The following is a 20,964-nucleotide window of genomic DNA, read 5'->3' on the forward strand; positions in this document are numbered from 1 at the left end:
TGTTGAAAAGCATTTTGCAATGCCTATAGCAGTTGAAAAGTGCTTTCTAATTCTGTTTCAGGAAATGCAAGCAATAAAGGACAAAGGAGAAAATGCTGAATTGGGTCTTAAACAGGTGGGTGGCAGTAATTTTTATTATATTTGTTCAGGTGTGTCTCCATGTCTCAAGTACTCAATGTTTACCCGTGTTATGAATAGGTTTGTAAATAGTCTTTACTGCATCTTTCTTTCCATTGATAGGTAGCAGACCTGAGTCATGAGATGATTATGGAAATAGCAGCTCTGAGAACCAGACTTGCTGACCTACAAGGAGAAGACCAGAGCAGCCTCAGAGAGAAGATCAGAAAAGAAGTGCAAGAAGATTATGAAACTCTGGTGCAAAACATATTTATGATGTGTCTGCAATTAAAAGTATGTATAAAAGATGCACTGCAGTGCAAAATGCAGAGCAGGGTATTTCACTTTGGGCGCAATCCAGAGAGCACCCTTGGTCAGCGCAAGTCCTTTGCACTGGCCAAAGAGTGTTGCGAAGGTGCCGTAAATCACACTTGCGAAGGTGGAATCGCACCATCTTCGGAGGAGGGAGGCCGGCACATGGATGTGTGCCAGTCCCCAGATGCTGGCCCAAACCCCACTGTGCTGGTGGAAGAGGTAAGCCCACGCCGACTAAGTCAGGCTGACGTGGTGATCAGGGGACATTGGAGGCGTTTTGGGGTGGGGGGAGGGCACGTAGGCCCATGGGCAGGTGGCGGGTGAGCAGGGGGGGGAGGACCAGGATCTGGCACTTTTGCCAGATCCTAACCCTGATCCCAGGCAGCCCAGATTGCTCTGCTTGGAACTGTGCCACCTCCTGAGATGGCGCAGATCTGAGTAGCCCCATTGGGGCTGCTACAGCTTTACCCAGGGTAAGGGGAAGTAATTAACCTTTGCCCTGGTCTGAGCTGCTTTTGGCCCCAACCCTGCATTGGATACAGGGCAGGCCAACCAGCCTCCCCATGCCAGCACAGGTTAGGATTGGGCTGCCTGTTACTTAGTCGAGGATTGTAGTGGATGGAGTGCATTTAAGAAAACCGTTTGCTAGGTTTGTTTAGAATTCTCCTGAGACTAAGACCAGCCCTAGGAATAAAGCACACTGGCTAAAGTCTGACACTGCGCATCTCACCCATTCTACTACCACCTTTTGACTCAGTTTCCAGTGTCTGGCACACTACCACCTCCCACGCTGTATCTGTCTTGTGATCCCTAGATAGTCTCCTCACTATTGCTCCCTCATGCTCACACAACCGCTTATCTTCCAAACTAATATTGGGTTGAATCTCAAGTGCTCCTTCAACTTACACTGTTTGCACCAGAAATGGAGGGAGGATTGATTTTTCTCTCATTCCCCCCAATCTGCTACTTAGGTTTGGGGGGGGGGGGTCCCTTGGGAACAGATTTTTGGAGCAGTGATTTTCAACCTTTTTCATCTCACAGCACACTGACAAGGTACTAAAATAGTCAAGGCACATCATTAGTTTTTTTACAATTGACAAGGCACACCATGTTGTTGGTGAGGTGCTCACATCCCCCAGTGACCCTACTAATAAATGATCCTCCCCCAAACTTCTGCAGCACACCTGCAGACTATTCATGGCACACCAGTGTGCCATGGCATAGTGCTTGAAAATGGTTATTTTGGAGAGTGCAGGGAGCTACAGAAGAAATGGATGATTTGGGGAAAAGTCACTCACAAATGGAGGAGCACTTGGGATACCACCAGGCTCAACAGCAATGCATCTTTTAACGCATTATGAGCTTCTGTTGTAGGAAATGCTGTGGCTTGTTGGTGCCAGCTGTCATGAGCATGTATTGGACACACTAGCAATAGAATTACACCTCCTTGAGTCTTCTACCATCTGTGGATACCGTTTTGAAAAGCTTTCTTCTACTTGCTTGTTTCTTTTCTTTCATCTTTAGAAGTTATACACACACATACCTTCAAACATGCAAGCATACCTCTCTCCATGTATTAAGACAAAAAAGACAGCCAGTGCCTTAAGCTCCATGCCCCATAATGGCACTGATCTTCTCCATTGTTTTCTTTTATTAATGTTTTTATGGTTCTGCACTATTCCCCTCTCCAGAGCTGCAAGAACACATTGCACCAAAAATCAAAACACACTAGCAGTTGAGTTTTCCCTTCTGCTTGGTGAAATTGATTTGGTTGGGTGACAATGCAGTTTGTTCAATAAATCTCTGTGAATTTCATTGTCTCCTTTAAGTCTTTATCTTATATTATATAGAGTGCAGTTTAAATAAACACTCTTGAGTTAATGAAATTTAATTAATGCGTTCCTATGGGCAAAAAAAGTCAGAACAAAGTCAAATTTGGTTTACAAAGTGTTTATTAAGTGCTCTTTAAAGGCATACATACTGTACAGAGGATTTCAAAAATTTCAAGCTCAAAACTTCAACTTTTTAATTTTAAAAATTTGTCTTGCGAAGCACGGCATAGAAAAATTCGTCTTGCGAGTCACCAGAAAAAATCGCAAAAATGCTTTCGTCTTGCGGGTTTTTCAGTGTGCGAGGCATTCGTCTTGCGAGGCACCACTGTATATGGATTAGCATCTATATATTCATGTCTAATCTTAAAAAATGAAGTGATTTCCTATATAAGAAGAGTCCTGCTGGATCAGGCCAAAGGCCCATTTAGTCCATGTTCCTGTATCTCACAGTGGCCCACCAAATGCTTCAGGGAGCACACAAGACAACAAGACACAACCTGCATCCTGGTGCCCCTCCTGCATCTGGTAATCTGAGGTAGCCTACCTCTAAACCGAGGAGCTTGCACATACCTACCATGACTTGTAACATGTGATGAACTTTTCCTCCAGAAATTTGTCCAATTCCCTCTTAAAGGCATCTAGGTAGGATGCCATCACCACTTCCAGTGGCAAGGAGCTCCACAGACTAATTGCATGCTGGGTAAAGAAATATTTTCTTTTGTTTGTCCTGATTTTCCCAATACTCAATTTTAGTGGTTGTCCCCTGGTCTGGTGTTATGTGAGAGGGAAAAGAGCGTCTCTCTATCCACTCTATCCAACCCCTGCATAATTTTGTGTCTCAGTCATATCCCCCTCAGGCACCTCTTTTCTAGACTGAAGAGCCCCAAACACTGTAGTCTTTCCTTGTAAGGGAGGTGCCCAAGTCCAGTAATCATTTTGGTTGCTCTCTTCTGTACTTTTTCCATTTTCACTATATCCTTTTTAAGATGTGGTGACCAGAACTGGGTGCAATACTCCAGGTGTGGCCTTACCATCAATTTGTACAATGGCATTATAGCAGTGGTTCTCACACATTTAGGACCGGGACCCATTTTTAGAATAAGAATCTGTAGGATCCACCGGAAGTGATGTCATGACTGGAAGTGACATCATCGAGCAGAAAATTTGTAAATTCTAGGTTGCAATCCTACCTACACTTACACAGGAGTAAGCCTCATTGATTCTCATTGTTAAAAGTATATATATATTGTAGCCTGTTCAACATGCAGATCTCCCCAAATTCAGTCACATATTATGGCCCCAAGCATTATAGCATCAAGTCTAACATATTAAAAATATAATATTGCAATGGATGGGGACCCACCTGAAATTGGCTCGCGACCCACCTAGTGCGTCCCGACCCACAGTTTGAGAAACTCTGCATTATAGCATTAGCCATCTTATTCTCCATACCTTTTCTAATGATCCTAAGCATAGATTTAGCCTTCTTCACCGCCGCCACACATTGGGTCAACACTTTCAATCGAGCTGTTCACCAAGATCTCCCTCCTGATCTGTCACAGACAGCTTAGAACCCATTAGCCTATATGTAAAGTTTTGATTCTTTGCCCCAATGTGCATGACTACGTTTACTTACATTGAAACGCATCTGCCATTTTGCTGCCTAGTCTCCTAGTTTGGAGAGATCCTTCTGGAGCTGTTTGCATGTAAACCTGGAAAGTCTTATGGAATTGCATGTCTTCCCTGAATTCATGTATTTTCAATCATTTCAAGTATTTGGGGCCTCTGGTTGTGGCTGCAGGGCAAGCTGGATGAATATCGCCTAAGCATGAGCCGACACATGTTTGAGATAATCAGTGAAGTGAGAAGAGAAGGAGTGGACAAAATGATTGACCTGAAGAAGAAGTTTGGCTCCACTAAAGATAACCACGCACTCAAACAACATTTGTCTCAAGTAAGCTGGGGTGTGAAAGCCACTTGAATTTAAAATGGTTCTCAATGGCTAGAATTTTTTGTCCTAAGTGCCCAGTGACATTTAAAGATGCAGTGTGAAAAATAAATTGGGCCCAAATCCTAACCAACTTTCCAGCGCTGTCATAGCTCTGCCATTGGGGCATGTGTTGCATCCGTGGGGGTGGGGGGGGCAGCCACAGAGGCTTCCTCAAGGTAAGGAAATGTTTGTTCCCTTACATCGGAGCTGCATCCCCCTTACCTTGCTGGAAAGGTAATTTTTTACCCAATCACTTAGCTGAATTTTAAGTGCTCTATAAGGAAAAAAATAAATCATGGAAGTTGGGTAGTAGTAGTATTGGCAACCTTCAGTCTCGAAAGACTATGGTATCGCGCTCTGAAAGGTGGTTCTGGCACAGCGTCTAGTGTGGCTGAAAAGGCCAATCCGGGAGTGACAATCCCTTCCACACCGGGAGCAAGTGCAGTCTGTCCCTGGTCTGTCTCCCTGGCTATGGGCCTTCCTTCTTTGCCTCTTAGCCTCAGACTGTTGGCAAAGTGTCTCTTCAAACTGGGAAAGGCCATGCTGCACAGCCTGCCTCCAAGCGGGCCGCTCAGAGGCCAGGGTTTCCCACTTGTTGAGGTCCATCCCTAAGGCCTTCAGATCCCTCTTGCAGATGTCCTTGTATCGCAGCTGTGGTCTACCTGTAGGGCGCTTTCCTTGCACGAGTTCTCCATAGAGGAGATCCTTTGGGATCCGGCCATCATCCATTCTCGCGACATGACCAAGCCAACGCAGGCGTCTCTGTTTCAGCAGTGAATACATGCTAGGGATTCCAGCACGTTCCAGGACTGTGTTGTTTGGAACTTTGTCCTGCCAGGTGATGTTGAGGATGCGTCGGAGGCAGCGCATGTGGAAAGCGCTCAGTTTCCTCTCCTGTTGTGAGCGAAGAGTCCATGACTCGCTGCAGTACAGAAGTGTACTCAGGACACAAGCTCTGTAGACCTGGATCTTGGTATGTTCCATCAGCTTCTTGTTGGACCAGACTCTCTTTGTGAGTCTGGAAAACGTGGTAGCTGCTTTACCGATGCGCTTGTTTAGCTCGGTATCGAGAGAATGTGTGTCGGAGATCGTTGAGCCAAGGTACACAAAGTCATGGACAACCTCCAGTTCATGCTCAGAGATTGTAATGCAGGGAGGTGAGTCCACATCCTGAACCATGACCTGTGTTTTCTTCAGGCTGATTGTCAGTCCAAAATCTTGGCAGGCCTTGCTAAAACGATCCATGAGCTGCTGGAGATCTTTGGCAGAGTGGGTAGTGACAGCTGCATCGTCGGCAAAGAGGAAGTCACGCAGACATTTCAGCTGGACTTTGGATTTTGCTCTCAGTCTGGAGAGGTTGAAGAGCTTTCCGTCTGATCTGGTCCGGAGATAGATGCCTTCTGTTGCAGTTCCAAAGGCCTGCTTCAGCAGGACAGCGAAGAAAATCCCAAACAAGGTTGGTGCAAGAACACAGCCCTGCTTCACTCCGCTTCGGATGTCAAAAGGGTCTGATGTGGAGCCATCGAAGACAACAGTGCCCTTCATGTCCTTGTGGAAAGATCTGATGATGCTGAGGAGCCTGGGTGGACATCCAATCTTGGGGAGAATCTTGAAGAGGCCGTCTCTGCTGACCAGGTCGAAAGCCTTTGTGAGATCTATGAACGCTATAAAGAGTGGCTGTCGTTGTTCCCTGCATTTCTCCTGCAGTTGTCTAAGGGAGAATACCATATCAGTGGTGGACCTGTTGGCTCGGAATCCACACTGCGATTCTGGATAGACGCTCTCTGCAAGTACCTGGAGCCTCTTTAGTACAACTCGGGCAAACAGCTTTCCTACAACGCTAAGGAGAGAGATGCCGCGGTAGTTGTTGCAGTCACCCCTGTCACCTTTGTTCTTGTACAGCGTGATGATGTTTGCATCAGGTAGAGATGATATTGAATACTGACTCCAGCGAGGCACCAACCTCTCATTAATTTCAACTGACCCCATGATGCTACCTTCACAATTTAACCCATCCAAATGCCAAATGAGGCAAGAGCAGGGGTGGGCAAACCTCAGCCCTGGGACCATTTGTGGCCCTTAGGGTTCTCCATTCTGGCCCACAGAGAGCCTCCCGTATCTAATGAGTCTCTGGCCAGTCAGAGACTGTTGGAGTCCATGGTGGCCCACGACGACCAGTTGCATTCGCCAGACAGGTGCTGCGGGCCAAGTTAGAGCAAAGCCTTTTATTGTCTCCATGTGTGTTCTGCTTTTCCCTGGGCATTATTTTAAACCCCACCCCACCCCACCCCCGCCCCCATTGCCTCTGAACAACCTATGTCTCCAGGTGTTTCTGGCTTGGTCTATACGTTTTCACTGTGCAAGAGGTGTGTGGCAAACAGTTCATAGTTCTCATGTGGTTTTACATGCCTGTATTATAGTTCTTGTGTGTATTATAAATAAGCTCAGTAAAATTCATTCATTCATATAAGTTCTGTCTCAAATGTATTTGTTTATGTAAATTTATTCAAATTTGAAATGTAAATTATTATTATTATTATTATTGTTATTGTTGTTATTGTTATTGTTATTATTATTATTAACAGTATTTATGAATACCAGCAGACAACCACTAGAACAGACAGTGCTGGGGTGAGGTGGGCCAATTACTCTCCCCCTGCTAAAAAAAGGAGCACCCACCCGAAAAAGTGCCTCTTACCCAATTAGCAGGGGTAAATTGGTTCTTTATTTCCTGGCCCCCAACGCAGTGTCAGAGAGATGATGTGACCCTCCTGTCAAAATATTTGCCCTCCCTGCCCCAAGAGCCTTGCAGCACATTTTTGCAAGGGACATCACAAGATCTTGTGCTTTGTGTAATATGTTCTAACCATAGGGAGAGGGACATCAAGACTTATTCCAGCAGAGAGAAACACAGGGTGGGGTTATCATAGGAGAGTCTGAGTGAAAAGGTAAGCAAATTAATTAACTGATAACTCTTTGAAGTTGCAATGTCAGGATACTGCAGTCAAAGGGAGCATGGTATTTAATGTGACCTCCTTGACTCTGGCAGTGGAAATGTTCAGAAAGAGTACAAACTAAATACTAGGAGCAAACTAGTTTTGCAAGCTAAAACATTCACTTAGCATTGCAAACTAATACATTCAGTTACTAACTTTCTGTCATAAATGTCAAAGCAGAGGAGGGTTTTGAGTTTTGAAGTTGCACAATTATCTTCTGCTGGCAACAATACAGGCCCAATCCTATCTGGCTCGTGTGCCACTCAAAAGTGGGTACAGATCTGAGGAGACTTTCCTAACCTAACTTTCCTGGGAGTAAGTCCACACTAGGACTTACTTCTGAGTAGACCTGCTTAGGATTGTGCCCTAAGACATTTAGTTCAGATCAGAGGAAGCAGTTTGTTTTTCAAGGGTGCCAAGTTCTTTAATAGTCTCTCTGAAACCAATGTTGGCCCAAAGGTTTTACGTTCCATAATATTTTGGATAAACACATGAAGAATATGCTTACATATTTTTTGTTAATATTTAATGTATTAAATATTTATTACTACTTATACAGCTTATATTGGATGCAACAAACCACTTTAAATCTATTTTGATTTTGAGATTTGTGCTCAGATTCCTGAGTTGTGGGGACTCTAGGCTTCTTCCTTAAGTGGATTTTTGGTTCCTGTCTCTTGTATTCTGGGTATTAGATATCGAAATTAGGCCAGCAAGGATGTTGGTTGATGCAGATTGCACGAAAAAAAAGGTCTTGGGGTGAACTGGTGGATTTCACTCAAGGTTTAACTGATCACTTACAGTTGGGGTGAGGAAGGTTCTCTCCCCCCAGTCACATGTTCTGGTTATCCTGGATATTTCTTGCTTTGCAGTGCAACGTTTTGCCATGTCTTCCTTGAATAAGTCATCTAAAGCTATTGCTCTTTAAGCACCTTAAGGAGTGTACTTGCTCTGTGCTTCTGGTGGAATAAGTTATGGTTGTGTAGGCTGATCTATGAATAGTTCTGTTCTAGAAGACTGATAGTGGTGTTAACTAGATGGCCTCCCCCAACTCTTAGATTCTGTGATAGATTGGATAAATTGACCCTCAGTTTAGATACGTTAGAAGTTGTTAGGTAGATATAGCTAAAATTGATCCATGTTTATGGTGTTTATTCCAGAAATAGAAAATGGGAATTTCAACCTTTTTCATCTCACAGCACACTGACAAGGTGCTACAATGGTGAAGGCACACCATCAGTTTTTTGACAATTGACAAGGCACACCAGGATGCGGGGGGGGGGTACATATTCCCCATTGGCCCTGCTAATGAATGACTGTCTCCCAAACACCTGCGGCACGCCTGCAGACCATGTGCTACACACCAATGAGTCATGGCACATTAGTTGAAAATCGCTGCTCTATAAGATGGTGAGCCAAATTCACTGTATTGGCTATCATTCTAGAGGGTATATCTTCACTTTAGGGCACTGGTTTTCAAACTCTCTTGGAGAGTTTGAACCACTGTAAGTCCTTGTGGGGGCAGGGGAGGCAGCGGGGGGGTGAGGGGAGGAAGCGATGCGATCCCCAGGATCACGCTGCTCAGGGAGCTGCAGGGGCTTGGCTGCACTTCCCAGAGCCTCCTGGGGATGCAGGGAGCCCTGCGCGACTGTCTGCGGGCTCCCCAAAGCTTCAGAAGTGAAAGTGGAGTGATCATGCTACACTTCTGGTTTTGCGGAGGTGGGGCACAATCGCTCCACTTTAGCTTTTGAAGCTTCGGGGAGCCCTGCAGACAGTTGCGCAGGGCTCCCTGCATCCCCAGGAGGCTGCAGGAGGCTCTGGTAAGTGCAGCCAAGCCCCTGCAGCTCCCTGAGCGGCGCGATCCTGGGGATTGCGTCGCTGCCTCCCCTTGCCTCCTTGCTGCCCCCGCCCCTTAAGGGTTGCGACGCCCCAGTTTGAAAACCCCTGCTTTAGGGGAACATTATTTTTATGCATAAATATAATGCCTGAGTTTCTTTTGAACATTTGTGTTGCTTGCTTCATAAATACACAGTCTGATGCTCATTCTCAAAGCTGCACAGACAAGCAGCTGCTGGAGAGATGTCAGTATATCTAAACCATACCATGACAGGGATTATCTGCCTTTGTTAGCAGGGACAATTGCAGGAATTAAGGGATGAAAACTGCCGGTTACAGGAACTGGTGTGTAAACTGAAGGCTGTGAACTGCTGGAAGGAGACAGCCCAAAAAGCACAGTTGTCTGCCATGCTGAGAGCTGTGGAGAAGGTGAGATCTCACAAAAGCCTCTCTGTTAAAACAGTTATTCTAGAGAAATAAAAAGTGTTGTGTGTTAAATTATAGAGGATTCAAGAGAGGGCAATGACTTTAACATCATATTTTTAGGTAGCCGACATGAATGAATGCACAAAGAGTTATTTGTATCCTTATGAACTGGAATAATTCATATATTAACCAACAGAAAATCTTGACTTTAGAGAACCTTTGTGGTGTAGTGGTCAGTGTTAGACAAAAACTAGGGAGATCTAGGTTCAAATTCCTACTCAGCTATGACACTCACAGACTGTGAACCCGTTGTGTACAATCTCAACCTAATCTGTCTCACATGGAGGAAGGGGAAAAACAACATTGCCTAAACTCTTTGGAGGAAGGGTGGGATATAAAGTCTCAGGACCAATTTATGCAGGTATCAAACTGGTGATCCTCTACATGTAGTGAGGCATCAGGAACTCAAGCTTAACTAGTTGTTTAAAAATAATGGGAATCCTTTATACATTCTGGGGCATAACCCACATACCTTATGTTGTGTACATTGTCTCATATGACCCAGAATGTATATAGGGGTCCCATTATTTTTAAACAACTTGCTAAGCTAAATGTGTTCAATTATATCACAATAGGTGCTCATTATTTTTATCCATGGAGAAAGTGGAAGAACTGCACACATGGCCCTAGGTTAGCTATAACAATGTATGCACAATGGCCTAAACACAAGCTCCACCTTGTACTTGCTGGTTTGAGGAGTGTGTGAACCAGAATCAGAAAATCTAATTATCTCTGCTAATTTTACATTGATATGGTAAATAATGGGATGAGTAGACCTGTCTTGTAGTAGTAGTAGTAGTAGTAACAACAACAACAACAACAACAACAACAACAGGTATTTATATACCGCCTTTCTTGGTCTTTATTCAAGACTTTATTCAAGGCGGTTTACATAGGCAGGCCTTTATTAAATCCCTTACTAAATAGGGATTTTTACAATTTGAAAGAAGGTTCTTTCTTTCAAGAACGACTACATTCAAGGTGTTTCATTCCGATCTGGCTTCACATTCTGGCCTCCATCCTCCCACGCTCAGAGCAGATGGAATTGCTCGGCTTCAGCTTGTCAGCTGCTCCAAGGTCGCAGGGTGTCGGTGGCCTCGAACTGGCGACCTTGTGGATGTTATCTTCAGGCAGACGGAGGCTCAACCCTCTAGACCAGACCTCCTGCCTCCTTGTCTTTAGCTTCTCCTTGGTTGGATGAAGTGGTCACATGATTGCTTTGGCACACAGATCCTAATTTACCGTATTATTGCAGCAATTCAGTTTAATTGCAGAAATTCATTGATTGATGGCTTGGCTAATTGTGGTAATGAGAATGTGTGCTATAGTTGTGAGATGGCCCCTGCATGCCCATTTAGAGATGTTTTGTCACCTAAAAATTGCTATGTGAATCAAACCTGCAACCGAAGAAGAGAACAAAAATAATTTTTTAAAATGATACCAATGACATTTTACTCTAAGCCAAATGTTGTTCGTGTTCTTTTAAATTAAGTAGCTAGATTGGGAATGTGGCGTGGAGGGGGAGGTTTTGAAACCTACCCCTTCCCGCTGGCTTGGTCCTTAGGCCCTCCCCTGGCAGCTGCTATTTGCTTTGCATTCCTACTGACCCCAATGGAAATGCGTTTTCCTTGGGAAATAGCTGCTGTGGGCAGCCCCCCTTATCCAGATTAGGACCATGTTGAGGGCACAACCTTCAAGCTCCCCCCTCCCCCGCACTGTGGTTCCAGTCTGTGTGGTGGCAGAACTGGCTGCTGGTCGCCCAGAGTTATTTTTGCAGAAAAAGCTTGTGTCTTCAGTATGCCTCTTCACATTCACAGGAAGCCATTCAGAATAAAAAAGAATGTTTGAAATCCAAGATGATGGCCAAACAAGAGGCCTCTCTATTTCGTCAGCAACTGAGGGCCGTGAGGAAAGCTTTGGCACAGTCACAAACAGAGAATAAAAAGTTGAAGCAACAGCTAGACAAACAGGTAAATTACCAGACTCTGCAGTAACACCTGCATAATGGAAGGTCATCAGTGAAGGTGATAAGCAAACCTTTTTGTAGGGAATTCCAAAGCCCCACCCACCCACAAGACCCCTCATGGGTCACAACCAGCCAAACCCTGAACAATGCAAATCACAAGCACCACTATTCGTTATCAGTGCCATCATTTCAACTTGTCTAGGAAGCTGAGGATGCTTTGATTCCTCTTATAAAATCCCCCAAATATCTGGTTATCAGTAGAATAAAGTAGTTATATGTGGATGGCACAAAGGTTTCAAATCCAAAGCAAAACATGGCCTCAAAAAATTAAATAATTTATTTGTAGAACAATCTGAAATGGCATGGCATTTGCATGTAAGAAAAGAAATAAAATATTTATTAAATCAGCTAGAAAGTCATCTTTATCTGTAGTAGCTTAAAAAGGGACAATGTACATACTATGTATGTGCTGTGACTGGTTGTTGGCATCCTTCAGTCTTGGAAGACTATGGTATCACGCTCTGAATGGTGGTTGTGGGACAGTGTCCTCTCCAGTGCACAAAGCCTGGATAATGTAGATATGGAGGATAGACTGTTACCCATGCAGCAAATCCCCCCTCTCCACATCGCTGAAATGGTCCAATGGAAAGGCAGAAGCCAATACGGTTGGTTCCAGCAGCATCTTAGGAGTTGCCAGAACATGACTGTGTTCAGCCATGAACTGCCTCAGGGACTCTGGTTCCGGATTTTGCCTTGAGGTTGACTCCTGAGGCCTTTTCCATACCTGGATGTAGCCACAAGGCAGTGGAGGTTTGGGATCAGAGTTTTCCTTCTCTCAGATGAGCTGCCTTCCCAGGCCAACGAGTCCCATCTACCCGGTGGCTGTTTAGTTGCCTCTTACGACAAGTACAGCCAAACTGAAGGCCTATTCTTATCCCCAGCCCCCAGGGGATATATGATATAGGATATGTGACTGGTATAGTTAGAGCATTCAATGAAGAAAAATCTATTTTCCAAAGTTGGCTTCAAAAGCCTGAGAGGTAAGCAATCCCCAGGAGGCCCAAGTACCCATAGTTCAAGTGCATGACAAAGGAAGGGTGCCCTATGGCATGAAGGCCACACTGAAGCTGGATCTGGGAATCTGAATCCCTCCTATAGAACCAGATCCACCCTTTAATAGGGAAGTTGTATGAGAGGGTTGCATACTGGCTAAATTCCATTTGGACTTGAATCTATCAAGGCTTGGAGGGAAAAGCCAATTTGGGTAAGACATGCAAGATGTAGAGTCCAGGACAAGAGAACTTCAACAACAGAATGAAGAGGCAGGGGAGAGTTGCAAGAAAACAGGTTTCTGATCTCCAAGGGGGGTAGGTATACAAAACACTTCTTGGCAAGAACTGGGAAGGTAAATGGGCATGACATGCCTCCTGCGATTTGGCAGTAAGAAGAATACAAAGGAAATGCAATGTGCACATCAACTGATAATCTAATTACCTGTTTAGCCAACATGGACTAGGTCTTTGAATAGACTTTGGACTTGAGGAAACATGGAAACTAATATGATTAAGAGTTCTATCCTAAGATTGCGCTGGGCTGGCACAAGTCCCTTGTGCCGGCCTGGGAGGAAAGCATGTTTGTACCTTCTCCAGAGTCAGCCGAACCAGTGCATGGAGGTGCACCAGGCTTGCGGAAGCCAGATCTACCCTCCACGGTGACACGCACCAGCTGAGCTTGGCCAGCGTGGGGGTCTGGGGGTTTGTGGAGAGGGTGGAAAGGAGGCATTTCAGGGCAGGGAAAGGAGGGCGGCAAGCAGGTCCATGGGTGGGTGTTGGGGCAAGGATGGGATCAGGCACTTAATGACAGATAATATCCCCTTTCCCAGGCAGCCCGAGGCAGTGCCAGTCTGCTTGAATCTGTGCCACCTTTTTAGAAGCAATTCCCCTTGTCCTGAGCTGAGCCGCTTTCAGCCCCAAACTTGCACTGGATATGGGGCAGGCCTGCCGACCTAGTTAGGACTGCACTATAAATTGACCAAGTCTTAGAAATCAGGCCAATATAGACAATCATAGTTGCTGGTTTCAGGGGCACTCACAAAAGATCTTGGAAAATCTTACAGCGCAGGAGGAGTTAGCCTGACATTGCAGACAATGGTGTTTCTATTGCTTTATGATATTTTTAATGAAGAAATCTGTTTGCATGGTTATATGTATATGTATATCTCTCTTACCCAATTTGTTCAGTGTTTCAGTGTTAATAAGTGTTATATAATAAGGCAATATTAATTTTCCAAACCAGTGACTTTCCTCATTTTACAAAAAGGCAAACTGGTATGTTGCCCTAGAAAAGAAAAACCTACAGAAGGAGCTCAAGAAAGATCAGGTGCAATGATCTGAAATTTTCTCAAATTAAAAAAAAAAATTCCTTCAATTCACAGATAGAACATTTCCATATCATATATTTTCCCCCCAAGGATGACAATTCAACCTCTTTTAAACAAATGTTTTTGTTTTTTTTAAATTGCTACCTTCATTGTTTTGAAGTGAGGTTTTTTTTCTTAATTAATCTTAATTGCTATTTTCCATGTGTGACTTGTACATTTCATGCATTTTACAGTACTCCATGGCACCTTTTCAATCTTAACGTATTGGGTCTCTCATACATTTGTGTTTTGGTTGCCATTTGCCTTGGAATATACCTTTTGGAGATAAAGATCCATAAATAAATACGTGTGTTCTCATACAGTAGATTCCCATCACTGCTGTTGGCGTTTTCTTGCATAGGGACACTTGTTACAGGAGACAGAACACAAGATGAATCAAGAGGTTCACAAAAGGCAGCAACTTGATCTGGTCAGGACTGCAAGCTTGGAAAGGGTGCTGGAAAACCTTGGCGAGAAAGAACTAAGACTGCAGTGCCTCACAGAAGAAACTGAGAAATCCTCTAAGCAAAGGCAGCTTCAGGGAAAAAAAGTTAAAAAAGAAATGCAACAAGTAAGCCTATAAATGGGTGATTTTTCTACCATTTTCATCTCATATTGCACTGAAAATGAGCCAATATTGTCAAGGCACACCATCAGTTCTTTGACAGTAGACAAGGCACACCACACTGCTGGGGGATCTCCCCCAGTGGCCCTACTAATATATGACACTCCCCCAAACCCCTGCAGCAAACTTGCAGACCATTTGCAGCACACCAATATTCTGCAGCATAGTCAGTGCTATAAATTACTGAAAATCGCTGCTATAAATACATAATATAACACAGGCCAACACACATTTTGCTTCCTTAAACGTTACACCAATTCCTGGGTATATTTGGGGTGCTGATTCCAAAAATGGCATCTGTTTTGCCCTAGCATTGTCTAGTTTTGGAGATATAGTATAGCCTCATTATTGAGTGGTTCAAGCATTCCTCATGAGGAAGCCTACACCAGGGTGGCATCAGAGATTGGACACCGCCCAAGGATCTGTGCCCACCAGAGGGCCCAGCTACCTGACTCTAAAACCCTACTACTGGTGACTATAGAAGCTTCTGTCAGGGAACAGGTGGAGGTGCTGTAGGAGTACAGTACAGGACCTTACCCCAGGGTCACGGCACTATTAGGGACTATTAGTTCCAGTGATACCACTGAATCCAGATTCAAGAGTTGGCCCACCCAGATGGTCCTCTGATTAGTGAGAGTCATTGGACTGATCTGAGCAGCCCCTGATAGCTAGTATTCAAGAGCAGGTTTCTTGATGCACTACCTAAAGATTACTTTTTAAAGCAGCCTCTGAGAAGCATCTTATTATGTAGAAAGCTAGCAGGTTCCAGATCCCACCTTGACTTTATGCATCTTCTTTTCAAAAGCAACCCAAAAAATATGATTGTTTGGGGTTGTTTGGATCACTGAAAGCTAGTATTTTTTTAGATAAGAAGTCAACTGACCCAGGAGCGCAGTTTAAAACTGGATGCCTTTCAGAGGGTGGACGAGCTGCAGTGTCAGCTTTATGACTTGGAAGCAAAAACAGCTGAGAGAAATCACTCTGCAGGTATGGATATCCTTTATGTGATAGTTGGCTTAATTATATGTGATGCTGCACTTGCCACTTGCATATGCTGAAATGCACAACAATATGTTGAAATGCACAACATAATTTTAAGAAATTGAGGTTAGAAAATTCCAGAAGAGAAAAATGAATTACTGTAGTTTAACTCCTCACCCAGTAGCACTGTTCAACTTGCCTGTCCTAGTGTCACATTAAATTGTGGTTTAACATCTGAGTCAAAGCTGACAAATGGCTATAATTTGCTATCTATTTTTATGAACTGCTGACTTTGAAATCTGTTCAGGTTAATACTACCATGAAACATCCCTGAACCAAACATAGAATAGATTCTCATTCTAAAAAGTGGGTCCCAGTGCTAAATACGTGAGAACCATTGGAGTAGATCATTTAAATCAATCCAGAAAAATATACAGTATGTGAATTGCATGCAATGCTGTGTTTTTTTTTAAACAAACACATGTCTACAGAGTATTGTTTTCTTGGTATTTTACTTCCAGACTCTTATTCATACTGATTATGTATGTAGCCTGTCCTCAGTTGTTCAGATCATGTTTGCCTGAAAACTGATCATGCAATTCAGCAGATAAGTAGCAGGTAGTGAACATCAAACTTAAATCTGTTCTTTTCTTGAATAAGAGATACAGGTGCTGTTCTGAATTGAGTCAGTGTGATCGTCAAAGAGCCCATAGGGTTTTGATTACACAGAAATGTGTTGGGCAGAATGCAGAAGCAGCCCTGACAAGGACATAATCAGAAACTATTCAATTTTGCCTATGTGTAATTGAATGGATTAACTAGGAGTAGGGTGCAGATCACTCTCATGATTTAGAAAATGTCTGTGTACATTTTCTGCCTTCCATACAATTATGAATTATAATTTTAAAGCAAGCCTTTTAAAAAAGTTGCATATGTGTTTTCTTTTGAAAGCATTGGCTCTACTGAGTAGAGTTTGTCTAGATGTCTTCTATTATGTCTGCCAAGTTTAATATTCAAAGAGGCAACCAGGGATACAGACATAAGAGAAATGCTCTTCCCAATATTGGTAAACCTTAAATTGTTCATGTTTTGTATGGCTACCCTCACAGAGAATCTAATCTATGTTTATACTTCAACAGCTGTAAAAAGAAAGCCTGTTAGTCGTTGCCGCAGTGCCAGCAGCACAAATCATTTTTTTTCAGGTAATTACACCAACAGCATTGGCTTGCTCAGCTGCATGAACTGAGAGTATGCTGTAGCGTATATTTCACAGGACTGTACCTTGGAGCTATCTATTGCAGGCAAGATCAATAAAGGCAACCAACCTGTCTTTTAAGGTCACTTATCTACTCTCACTGATCTTCTTGTTGAGAATACCACTTTTAATACCATCATCTTGAGCTTTTTTTTAGCAAGTAGTTTTGCAGGCATTATGCCTTTTAAAATTGAAACTGGCAAGTCTGTTGCTAATGTCTAATCGATACTTTAAAAAGTTGTGATTCTGTAACCTGGTCACTTAAACAGACAAATTCATTCATAATTCAATTGTCCAGTATGTTGGTTGTTAGGGTATTCTGGAAAAGCACTGCCAGTTGAAACCTGAAAACATTTCTCATACAAAGCAGCAGGGCCAGTAATGTATTAACAAGGAATGCAGTGCCAGCAGTGTGTGTTTATAGACACCAGCGTGTTCTGGAACTCACTCTGGCAGTTCTAGTGCTTTCTCTCCACCCCCACCCACCCTTGAGATAACAGCCTATCTGGATGAGTCAGAGACTGGTCCAATTCCCTAGGGTTAGGAGCTCTTGTTCGCAACTAGAATCCTAGTGACATACCCCAAAGCTCCTTAGAGTTCCCGTTCACAATGAAAGCTACCCAGAATTGGCCCATCCGTGAGGTCAATTGAAACAGTTGCCTCACAGCCCAATCCTGCCTGGCGCACTGGGCTGCTGCAGTGCCAAAATGGCTGCCATGGTAGCCTGAGTGTGCCAGGTAGCCACTGGCGGCACCTCAGGGGAAGGGGATGAATGTCCCATTCCCCGGCATAATGAATGTAGCCCCACAATGGGGCTACTTGACTGCGCTGGCTATTTAGCAGGTGCAGAACAAAGGTGCTCCATGTTGGTCTGAGAGGCTTGACATGGGACCCCCCCCACCCCAGAATGCCTACCCCCACCTCCACCCATGTCCCCACCTACCTCTCTGCCAAGCGGCAGCCGCACATTCTCCACACAGCACAGGCTTGTGCTGAGCCAGCGCCCACGTTGGTTGGGTGGAATGTGTTGCAGGTGTGCCTTATGGCACAATTGTGACACTGCACACTGGTGCTGAGTTGGCGTGCAAAGATCAGGATCAGGCCTTCAGGCAGCAGATTGATAGGGATTGTCCATCTGTCTGCCTGCTTGCCTCCACTGCTTCTCCTTCCATTTCCTGGATTGGAAAAGGAAGAGGGGGGCAGAGACAGAATGAGAGAAATGGGGGCTGAAAGGAAAAGGATGGAGAATGAGAGAAATGGGGGCTGGTATATCAGGTAAGGGAAGACAGCATTAGGAATGCTGGCTTGGGTGTCAGAAGCTCTTGGACTAGCCCTGAAACTACCTTATACTTTGTGACAAGATATGCATTTCATTATCAAAGCTTGTGATCAATATACAGGTTATATATTTCTCTGTCTCCTCCCTCATTTTTTGTTTCAGATAGTGTGACAATTTGCACATCTGACCTTCTCCTTGTAGAAGGCTCAAGAGAATGTATGATGCAATATTTGTAACAGATAAATAATTCCTTTTAAGAGTTTTTTCCTCAACTATTACTTAGAACTGAGCTTTATAAGTGGGATATATTGCTTGTGGCCCTGAACGAAATCAGATTATTACTGTTTCCACCATTGGTTGTAGAGGATAAGGTGACAGCTAAGCCGGGGAGGAAAAGGGAAATCATTTTCACTCCTCTCACCGCCAATTCCAACACTCAATGAACATCTTCACTTTTAATAGGCAGTTTGTGACAATCCAGTTATTACAGCTATCAAAAACATTTCACTTTCTGCAAGAAAAAACTAGGCCTCATATAAATCAAGAAGGTAGTAGAATTGTCCTATCTTTAAAAAAATGTATAGAAAACTAGCATGATAGGGAGAAATTCTCATTTTACTATCTCCTCCCTCTTTTTTGTGTAGTTCTGTAGCTTGGCAACCCAAAAGTTTTAGTAGTGATGTGATGACATCATGGCATTGCCAAAATTTCCCAGTTGTCAAACTTTTAGATTTTTTTAATGTGAAAGGTTCACCTCTGGAACACGTTTTCATCAGTGAGAATGAGAAAACATTCAGTTACTCGGTCTGGAGCAGGCTGAAGTCCGCCAAGTACTCTGCTCTGCTGTCTCTCACCTGCTCCAGGTTGAGTCATGTTGTTCTCGCTGACTAAAACACATTTGCTGATGAAAACTAGCCTCACCAGAGGCAAGTTTTTTTAATTTGAAAAAAATGTGAAAGCTCAATACGCTTGAAGCTTGGCAGAGCTCAGGCACTGTTATGCAACCCACCTAAAATCAGGTTGTGATCCATGGTTTGAGAACCACTAGTGTAGTGGTTTTCTCCCTACATGGAGAAGCAGCCAAAAACTGGCAGCCAAATATATGCTACTAGGCATAGTTTGAAGTGATTTGGAGCTCTTAAAATGAGTCACTTTATGACATTTGGCAACTGTGGTGTCTCTGATTTTCTAACCAACTTATGTAGAATGACTTTGATTTCAGGCTCCATGAAAAGTTTTAGTTCTACAACAGTTGGAAATTTTTTGTCATCTATGGGCCAGGTTCTGCTTCATGGACCAAGAATACAAGAACAACATTCACACTAACCAGGAATTTCAGGCAATATGCTTTAACAGCTGTGGATAGCAGCAACAGAAATCTAGAGGAGATTCAGAGACCCAAGACAGTAAGTAGTAATGGATTTGGAAAATGTGGCAATGTCCTTCCTAAAAGTATATTGCATGGTATAAATAAGCAGGCTTTTCTGAAGACTTGCATTGTGAAGGAGTGGTATCAGATGAAACTTGGCTGTACATAGCTCAAACAGTCAGTTGATTGCCTTTGTTGCCCAGTCAGTTGCCCTTGTTTCCAGGATATCCACCAAATAAATTAACTCCTTTTGGGTCAGTTTTTGCACGTAAATAAAGCTATTAATTGAGTGAAATTTTGGCCACACAAAGAGCAACATAATTACAACCAAGTTATTTATTTTCAGGTACCTGCTGGATGGAGAAATAAAATAGTTGATGCTCTCTTGCCAGATCTAATGGAAAGCTCACGTTCTACTCCACCTATCCAGCTTTGTGGACAGAAGGCATCTTAAAAATAAGCTGTTTTTAAAAAAAAGGAGAATCCACTTTTGATTAAACCTGACTGCATGAGTGAGTAGAATGTATTCCAACTGACCATTTTTTCAGAGTTTAGGATTGAAAACTGGGTTTAAATTTATCTGTCATGGTTATCCATAACAGTTAAGTTACTTTCTTCCAATACACTTCTAGTGGCCAAAAGTAGATAAATTAGACCCCATTGGATGATCTTCATCTAGATGGAGCAGTTTGTCTCTGCTGCTCCTGTTGGACTTCTCACTGACTTATCCTTTCGTATTGGAATTCTTTGGCCAAGTTGGGGATTGGAGACACTATTTTGCAATGGTTTTCCTCCTTCTTGGTGACAGGTCCCAAATAGTGATGCTAGACGACATCAGTACCCTGGTCTTTACAATGTAGGGTGCCACAGGATTCTGTCCCCCATGCACTAACATTCACATGAAACCGCTAGGTGAGATCATCCAGGGATTTGGAGTGGAGTGTCACAAAATACTGATGACGCCTCTATTGCTCCTTGCCTTCTTGTTCTGGGGAAGCTGTGGAAGTCCTGGAGTGTTATCTGGAGATAGTTGGGACAGCTAAAAGACTGAGAATGCATCAAGACAAGACAGAGATTCTCCTGGTAAGGAAACCCTTGATGCAGGTACTGAATAATCTGTCCACTCTGAAAGGAGTTGCACTGCCCCTGGAGCAGGTGTGTAGTTTGGGTGTGCTCCTGGACAGCCAGTTAGCAGCAGTGACTAGGGGTATGTTTGCCCAACTTTGGCTAGTGCACCATCTACAGCTGTACTTGAGTCAATTGGACCTGACTACAGTGGTCCAAGACTGAATAACTGTAACATGCTCTACATGGGGCTGCCTTGAAGACACTTTGGAAGCTGCAATTAGTGCAGAAAGTGGCAGGCTCAGCAGTTATTGGAACTAGATGGTTTGACTCTGTAGGACTGCTGCTTTAGTAATTGCATTGGCTGCCCATTTAGCCTGTATCCAAACTGTGAAGAGCTTTAAAAGGTAATCTGAGGGAACCACCTCAGTTA

The 20,964-nt window shown here is 43.7% G+C and overlaps 1 protein-coding gene across 1 annotated transcript; it reads left to right on the forward strand.

The window, feature by feature from the left end:
* The first annotated feature begins 68 nt into the window (after positions 1-68).
* LOC136646782 (coiled-coil domain-containing protein 162-like) lies at positions 69-19,920 on the forward strand. The gene is made up of 10 exons (XM_066622728.1): positions 69-115; positions 241-411; positions 4,066-4,218; positions 9,381-9,515; positions 11,390-11,542; positions 14,319-14,528; positions 15,449-15,569; positions 16,703-16,765; positions 19,379-19,503; positions 19,813-19,920. The coding sequence occupies exons 2-10, from the start codon at positions 262-264 to the stop codon at positions 19,918-19,920; spliced, it is 1,218 nt and encodes a 405-aa protein (XP_066478825.1). The 5' UTR covers positions 69-115; positions 241-261.
* Positions 19,921-20,964: the final 1,044 nt, after the last annotated feature.

Source organism: Tiliqua scincoides, chromosome 1, assembly GCF_035046505.1.
Source record: "Tiliqua scincoides isolate rTilSci1 chromosome 1, rTilSci1.hap2, whole genome shotgun sequence".
In the NCBI taxonomy this organism is placed as follows: domain Eukaryota; kingdom Metazoa; phylum Chordata; class Lepidosauria; order Squamata; family Scincidae; genus Tiliqua; species Tiliqua scincoides.